This window comes from Sinocyclocheilus anshuiensis, unplaced genomic scaffold, assembly GCF_001515605.1.
Source record: "Sinocyclocheilus anshuiensis isolate Anshui unplaced genomic scaffold, SAMN03320099.WGS_v1.1 scaffold1163, whole genome shotgun sequence".
Classification (NCBI taxonomy): Eukaryota; Metazoa; Chordata; class Actinopteri; order Cypriniformes; family Cyprinidae; genus Sinocyclocheilus; species Sinocyclocheilus anshuiensis.
This window is the reverse complement of record NW_015544295.1, coordinates 203,787-212,568: the sequence shown is the minus strand read 5'-3', so window position 1 is coordinate 212,568 and position 8,782 is coordinate 203,787. Positions and strand designations below refer to the sequence as shown.

Sequence of the window (8,782 nt, the reverse complement as noted above, 5' to 3'; positions counted from 1 at the left end):
TCACGACGAGGCGTTCCCCCATAGCGACCCCTAGAGGACGCAGTTCGAAGTTCCCATGAAAGGGAACCCCATGACTTCCCCGGTTGTTTGTGATCTTTTATTAATATTTGTTACATTATTATTTTTTTATATATTTTATTATATTATTTATTATATGTTGTTATATTTTGTTAATTAATATTTGTATTTATTTCTACATGATATAACATTTTGGAGTTTGGCATAACTAAAAAAATATAAATATTCACAAAATGCATAAAAATGCCCATGATGTTATAAGATTTAATTCATTTGCATGACTGTTCCATTAAAACAAGAAATGTCTTGATTTTTTGTCACTTTGGTTTGTTTTAATACTTGTTTTTATTTTAAATAATTGTAAATCATCATGAAGTTTGCAGTTGAGAACTACTTTAAGGTCTATGATTATACAACATCAATCATTCAATCTTAACTTAACAACTTGTCTAAAAATTCCTAGAAGAATTTGAAAAAATACAATCACACCTGTTTTGGGCTCTTTGTGTTTTGCATCATTTTTCTTCAGTTCCACTCTGTGCCTCTGTATGTACTTAAAAGTCGTGTGAATAGGGATGCAGTCGTACTCACTGGGGTTGAAGAGGATGAGGAACTTCAGACAGGCCATCTCTCTTCTGTCCACCTGCAGCAGCTGCAGTCTCCTGGCCAGCTCCTGTCCTCTCTGCACCATACTGGCCAGAGGAGGTCCCGCGTCAGACACGGCCGACAGATCCACCTACAGCACACAGCACCTTCACTACACTCTCTCTACTAACATCTGCTGCTTTTCTGCAAACAGTAATGCTTTCCCGTAGCGATGACGGTTGGAAACACTCACCTCCTGTCCTGTAATGAGTAGCAGACTGTTGTCTCTCCCATGATGCACCTGTCTGCAGATATGATCGAGAAGCAGCAGCTCACTCCAGCAGTTATGCAGCAGTCGCATCTGATCTCCTACCTAAATCAGGAGAAATGAAGAGTCATTACATGCTTACAGTATCAGGCCATGATACTGATTTCTTTTTTGCATAATATTGTAATTTAAGGCGATAGTTCATTCAGAAATTCTGTCATCATTCATTCATGATGGTTGGGATGATTCATCCCAAACCCACATGACTTTCTTTTATCTGTGGAACACAAAAGCCTGTCTTTTTTTGTCCATACAATGAATTTGAATGGGTTCAGTGTTGTTAAATTATATACTAAAACTATTGTTTTTGTTAATTGAAATAAAGCTGATAAAAGTAAAGTAAAAAATAAAGTTAAAAAATAAAAACTTGAAATGTTCAACCTGAGTCTTGCGATAGAGGAGTGGGAAATAGTATGCGAGTCACAATGGTGGACTATAACTGAAATGTAAATAAAATATAAATATTTAAGAAAAAAAAAACTAACAAAAATGAAGCATGTAATAAAACCATGCAACACAGTTACTAAAACTAACAAAATTACTCAAGTAAAAATTCAATATGAGATTATAATGTAATGAGATTTTACGTTAATGAATACAATAATAGCATAGAAATAATACTAAAATACACAGGGTCCAGTGTTGTTTTGGACTCCACTGACTTCCACTGTATGGACAAAAACAGTTGAACACAAAAGAAGATATTTTGAAAAAGTGTTTCTGTCCATACAGTGAAGATCAAGGAGTCCAAACCATCATTGGAGACCTTTTTTTTGGAGATCTTTTGAGTTCCACAGAAGAAAGAAAGTCAGGTTTGGAATGAAACAAGGATTGTAAATAGAGCTGAGTGAATGGTTTGATTTGAGATCTCAGAGCTTGCCTATAACTGAGTGTTTGTGTATGTGATAAAAGCTTCAGAAACTGTATACAGACTATATCAGATAGCTGCAAACAGGAAATTGACTACTTTTTGTGAAAATCAAAAGATATTACAAAATATGTAGTGACCAATATTTCAAAGCCTTGCCAACAATTCTCCTCTAAAGAATAAAACGTCTCAAAAGGCCTAAACAACAATAAATGTGAGACATTCAGGCGGTTGTACTCAAATCGTAGTACACGAGCATGTCATCTCTGAGTCTAAAACCCAAAGAAATGCAAGCCTTGTATACAGATGAACAGCTAGAACATAAAACGGGAATGAGAGTCCTTGTGACGAGCAGCCGTCGAGCGCACATCCAATGTGCTGTATTTATGAGAACCAAATGATGACCTCTGACACCTTCTCACATCTCGTCCTTCATCGGCTTCTCGTCTTCCTCCCCCACTAATCCTCTGTCCGTATACAGTACGCAGTGTTTTGAAGGCCACGTTGTGTCAGTATTACGCACAGTGGGCAACATTAAAGCCCTAATAGAAGCGTAGCGCTACATATATCAACCGCAGCCCAGACAATATTACTCAAACCGTATATCCACATCTAACCCACAGCCTCGAGCCCCGTAAACTTGACCTCTCTCGCAGTTATGGATACAAACCCTCCCTAGTATGTACACAAACATGCACTAAATTGAGTTTATTAAAGCGCTTTTCAATCCAAATGCACATTTTCCACATCGCGCGATACCTTTCAGCAGTCTGGAACAATTGCTGAGCTATTGCTGTACGGAATGTAATTGTTTCTGAAAGCATTGTGTCTGCAGGAGTCAGTCGCTGGCATGCGTTTTCCAACTCTGACACATTTTATGCTAGAAATCGCAGAATGCTAGCTGCCATGGCTGCAGAATGGAATGAACTGTACGAAAAATATGTACCGGTCATGCAGGTGTGAATGTGCAAAAACAAAGTTTGAAATTCTACATTATTTGCTTGAATTCATTGGAACATGCAGTTATTTATCGGCCGAATATGAGTCGAGACCGATGATTAAGACATTTATAGAGGTGAGAGCTTGGAGAGGGCAAATTCTATGTATGTCAACACTGTATCTGTTTGGGAATCACAGCAACAACGAAGCTTTTGTGATTTGCAACGCTCCCTGATGTGAATATAGCAACTGAGTGTCCAAATTCGAGATTCCAAATTCACATCTGATGCCTTTTTGCCAAAATTCCTCACAGGATGTTAGCATCCATCCAAAACTTTTTGGAAACTGAGCAAGAATTTGGACTTTGACACATATCACTGATACCACTACAATCTAAACATTAAATGTAATCCTACTTTTGAAACTGCTTGACAAACATGCTGCAACAAAACATTCACAATATCTGAATGTCTTGGCGTGCCTAAATGTTATCTTTCGGTAAGATACGTGGTTTGGCGACAAAATAGCAGAATTTCTCCAAAATAGTATTAGACAAAACACTGCAGAGAATCATTTGGATGATCAGAGGTGTGTCTACATGTATAAACACACACACATGCACTTTGTCTTATCTCAGAGCTGTACCTTTAGTTCCTTGAAGAAGACACAGCTTCTTGCCCACTCGACTATTGAGAACAATGTCTGATCTGCCATGACACACAACAGGCTGGACGGCCACGGTTTGTCCAGCTTCCCCTTGCCGCTTTGCTCCTGGTGAAGGTACGCACTGATCTTCCCTCTCACCTGGAAACATGAAGCGAAACACAGAGCAGCCAAGTCAAATTGAGAAGTCAATGTATAAGAATGGTGTGTGACATTAAATACCTTTGCTCTGTTTTTAACTTAAAGGGGTCATATGATGCAATTTCAATTTTTCCTTTCTCTTTGGAGTGTTACAAGCTCCTGGTGCATAAAGAAGATCTGTAAAGTTGCAAAGACTAAAGTCTCAAATCCAAAGAGATATTCTTTATAAAAGTTGAGTCAACCACGCCTACCTAAAATGGCTTGTTCTAACACGCCCCCACATGTCTACGTCACGATGTGGGAAGATTTGCATAACGCCGCCCAAATGTTCACGCAAAGAAACAAGGCGTATGTCGTGAAGGCGCTGTGTGTTTCACTTTTTTGTTTTGAAAGTGAAACTACTTTGTTTGGTCTTCCAAAACTAGAAATCAGTGGTTAAGTTGTATTCACAACACAACACAACAGTTCAACCCTCTGGTGCTTCTGACTCACAGCCTGTAAGTACGTTTTTTATATTTTAATAATTTGCAAGTTTTGAGCAGTGTAGAGTAGGCTTGTTATTTCTCCGATCACAAATGCAGACATGGTTTTATGTTTACGCAACGCGATACGTAACACAACGCGTAAAAAGACAGTATAAGTCATTATAATCAGTAATTATGTCCCCACTGGATGCAACAAATGCCTCATTTGTAATGGGTTTTATTGGTTTTGTCTCGTCTAGTGATGTCCGGATCGTGAACGAATCGTTCTATTTAACCGAATCTTCTTAGTGAACCGGTCGAACTTTTTGAACCTTAAACCGCATAAACACATTGCATTACACCAAATACACAAAATAATGTTCTTTTTAGCAGCATCATATGACCCCTTTAAATACTGCAGAATTGAAAAACAGTATAAAACACGTCTTTGATTTTATAATTTTTTTTATTTAATATTGAAATAAATGTCACGTAATTTAGTGGCAAATGTTGTTTAGTTCCCTCAAAATACAAAATACTAAAGAAAAAGTGGTAACACTTTACAATAAGGTTCTATTAGCTAAAGGTAGTTAATGCACTAACAATGACTAATACATTTGTTTAAGTATTTATTAATTTTTGGTAATCTTAGTTAATAATAATACCTTGCTCATTGTACATTCATGTTAGCTCAGGTCCATTAAATATTCTATAACTTTTGAATTTTGTATTGTTTTATTTGTAATGGATTATGTACTGTTGTATTAGTAAATGTTTAAATTAACTAAGATTAATAAATGCAATGTACTGTATTTTTACTGTTAGTTCATGTTAACTAATGAACAGTAGTTAACTAATGTTAACAAATGGAATCTTAAGTGATACCAAAAAAATATGATATTATTAAACTTAAATATAGAACATCCATAAAAACATGAATAGTAATAATAGTTAAATAAATAAAAATAAAAATGTTACACTTGTCTTTGGTCTGTTTTGACCATCTAAGTTAGAAATACCAAAGGTTTGAATTGAACAACGCACCCTTTGAAATCCCAGAATTCTCCTCCCTTTAAAGGGACAGTTCAATCAAAAATAAAAACACAACAATTCCATGTTATTCCAAACCTATATGACAAAATTTAGTGGCAAAGGTCAATGGGGTCCAATGTTTTTTTTTTAATGTTTAAAATCTTCTTTTGCATTCAGAACAGGTTTGTAAAAACTGTAAAGACACAGTTTGTGAATTATTGTTCAATCAGTGATAGATTTTTTTTCATGATTAGAAAAAGTGATTTTTCAGGTAAACAAAATTGTGCTTAGTTTAGTAACATCTAAGTTAACTGATTTCGTTCAAGTCATTTAATCTGACTAAATTAACCTGAAAAAAATTGGTTACACCACTTTAAAGTCATGTTTATAGGCTAAATAAAGTAGATTTTTCCCACTTTTTAGTGAACGGATTAATCTCCAGATGATTTAACTCATACCTGCTCCTCATCTGGATCACAGCTGACCAGCTCGAGCACCAGCGGGGGCAAGCCGGGGTTCATGGGGCTGGTGAGCGGGGACGCGGGCATGCAGCTGTCAGGGTATGGGTACCCCAGTGAGGAGTCTGGTGAACTGGAGTATGCATCTGGATATTCGGCTTTAATCGCTCTGCTGGGTAAGGAGGGAACAGTGTATTGGTACTGAGCCGGGAATGAGCAATAGCTCTGCAGCGCTACACCCAGGGCCGGGGGGCAGAGAGGAGGGCAGTCATACTCCGGAGAGGACAGGGAAGTGGGATGGAGACCTGAGAGCAATCCGGGAAGCGGGTATTCTGTCTGGGTGCTGGACAGGAGGGATGGGTTGGCCTCTATTTTAAAGCCGCTGGCTCTGATTAAAGCTCTCTTCTGCTGTTTCAGGGCACGATCCCGCTTGTACATGGGACCAAACTTGTTCCTTCCTCCTCTCATTCGATCTGCACGGACAGCTGGGAGGAAAGAGGTTGAGAGTGTTATAGGATGCATATCAAACTTATCAAATATTATTTACATTTTGCAGACATGCTGTTTGTCTGATACAATTGGAAATGTAAGCCTATTTTAAGAGCACAGTGGATAAAAAGCCAAATAAAGCAAGGAATGCTTGGCACGGTTTTGCTTAAGTAAGTCAGGGCAAAAGCAAATGGATATTTCTCTTCATATGGACATTTTCCGGCCTGGTTTTTGTGAACTCTCAACATGAATCCGCGAGTCTTATCAGCGCGTGAGGAATGTGTCACAGGCGCGCGCGGAAACAGGTGCTTCTCTGCACTCGGCCTGGGAATCGCGCGCCCAGAGAGCAAAATAAGACACTGACAAGGATATTTTCCATCCCTGAACATTTTAAATAAAATAAATAAGTACTTTAATAACAATTTAAATTAATTTGGAAGAAAATAAGCTTGGGTCACTTGTTTATAAATGGCTATGAAATATTAAAATATTTTTTAACAAGATGTTAACTGGTGTAGATATAAATGTTGCCCAATGTGTCAAAACACATGGTTTTTATTACTTTTAATTAAATCAAGGCTTTTTTTTACATATTTTTTAATCTTTTCATCTTCTGAAAAGATTTGTTTAAACTCCATAATGAGTCTTCATATGGACATTTTCCGGCCTGGTTTTTGTGAACTCTCAACATGAATCCGCGAGTCTTATCAGCGCGTGAGGAATGTGTCACAGGCGCGCGCGGAAACAGGTGCTTCTCTGCACTCGGCCTGGGAATCGCGCGCCCAGAGAGCAAAATAAGACACTGACAAGGATATTTTCCATCCCTGAACATTTTAAATAAAATAAATAAGTACTTTAATAACAATTTAAATTAATTTGGAAGAAAATAAGCTTGGGTCACTTGTTTATAAATGGCTATGAAATATTAAAATATTTTTTAACAAGATGTTAACTGGTGTAGATATACATGTTGCCCAATGTGTCAAAACACGTGGTTTTTATTACTTTTAAGTAAATCAAGGCTTTTTTTTTTACATATTTTTTTATCTTTTCATCTTCTGAAAAGATTTGTTTAAACTCCATAATGAGTGTCATTAAATATTCAATCATATTTCAATATATCAATATTTTACTAAAATGTCTTTAATGACAAGCGATGCTTGTTGAAATATAACATAAACACATATAATACATGATTTAATGTCATATAATAAGCATTATATTCTCTCAGGTTCAGCTGTTCAAGACAACAGTAATATAATCAGGACAATCAAGGTTCCTTTTTAAATGACAAGACATCTTATACCTTTGATTTGGCTTCTGTACAGCAAAAGTTTTTCTGTTTTCTACACATGTAAGTTTTCTAACGAGAAGCACGGCTCACCCTCGAGTCTCATGCCGACGCTGAGGCACTTCTGGAAGCGACAGAAGGGGCATCTCTTCCTCTGGGTTTTGTCAATGCCACAGTCCTGGTTCTGTGTGCACGTGTATCTCTTGTTATTCTGAACCGTCCTCTTGAAAAAACCCTGTCATGATAATGCACACAATAAGGATTGTATTCTGTCAAGCTCTGTCAACTGTTTAAAAACAACAGCAATATAGCCTGGCTGCAATCATATTGGACTGTTCTAAATTAACAGACCATCTAAAAAATTTGTTTTGCTTTCTTACAGGAATATGGATGTAAATGTGAATAGACTGTCTGTTGACAGTCAAATGCAGTATGAATATGAATACATAATGAAACCAACCAAAAAAAAGATATTGGTTACACTTTATTTTAAGGTGTCCTTGTTACAGGGCAATTATACATTTAAGTACTGAGTAATATTAACAACACGTGCTTAGGGTTTGGTTTAGGGTTATTTGCATGCATTTATTCATAATATGGCCTACTGTTATTACATGTAACATGCATAACAAGGACAGTTTACCAAAGGCTGTTATTACTTTAAAATTACTAAATAATAATACATAAATGAGTAAATAAATTCCATTAACATTAACGAAGAGTGTTACGTATAATGATTTTCATAGCACTAGGCTAGCTACATCATGGAATCCATCACCGTTCATAAACATTTTGGTTTATAGCCTAATTATTAAGCGTTTTTCCGAAATATTGACGATAAAAAAGCGCGACACGCACACGAGTTCGTCACAAAAGAGAAATGGTCTCGTACCTTACAACTTTCGCAGGTAAGAAGGCCGTAATGATATCCAGACACTTTATCTCCACACACCGGACACAACTCCTCCAGCTGCTCATCTGCTGTGAAGTCCATCACCCTCACAGATGCGTCTGTGACTGAGGCAACAAAGCATGTGGCTCTGTTAGAGATGCTAGGATCGTTTGAAAAATGTTTTGTTATAAAACTCTATTTTATTTTATTTTATTTTATTTTTTGTATTATTATTAAAAAAACGTAGAAATAACCTACATTATTATTCTCTTTTCAAGACCGTTTATTTGTGCATGTGCATTCTGACCACAGTATAGTGTTATAATGATCTAAACATCACATCAATTCCACATAAAATAAAGCATGTACTATAAAATGCCTATAAAATACATTAGCGTATCCCTGAACAGTGATCAAATAAAACGAAGACTGTGTAAAAGTATCAAATCAAAAAGAAGTTAATGATGAAAAAATAATAATGATGGAGATCTAGAGCTCTCGGTGCATCTGTGCATCTGAGGAAAAGATGGATTTTATCATATTATTGACTCTTGTCAAGCCTCCTATATGGACGTGACCACCCACCGACTCCCACGCCCACTTCATTCACGACA

At 36.7% G+C, this 8,782-nt stretch overlaps 1 protein-coding gene across 1 annotated transcript in view; it reads right to left on the bottom strand.

Moving 5' to 3' along the window:
- Nucleotides 1–8,782, bottom strand: part of nr5a1a (nuclear receptor subfamily 5, group A, member 1a) — a 15,771-nt gene that overhangs the window by 5,870 nt on the left and 1,119 nt on the right. Inside the window, exons 2-7 of the mRNA XM_016498993.1 lie at nucleotides 8,169–8,293; nucleotides 7,370–7,511; nucleotides 5,497–5,981; nucleotides 3,384–3,542; nucleotides 857–976; nucleotides 610–754 (exon numbers count right to left, since the gene is read on the bottom strand). Coding sequence (XP_016354479.1) covers nucleotides 610–754; nucleotides 857–976; nucleotides 3,384–3,542; nucleotides 5,497–5,981; nucleotides 7,370–7,511; nucleotides 8,169–8,293 — 1,176 coding nt within the window. The remainder of the gene's footprint in view (nucleotides 1–609; nucleotides 755–856; nucleotides 977–3,383; nucleotides 3,543–5,496; nucleotides 5,982–7,369; nucleotides 7,512–8,168; nucleotides 8,294–8,782) is intronic.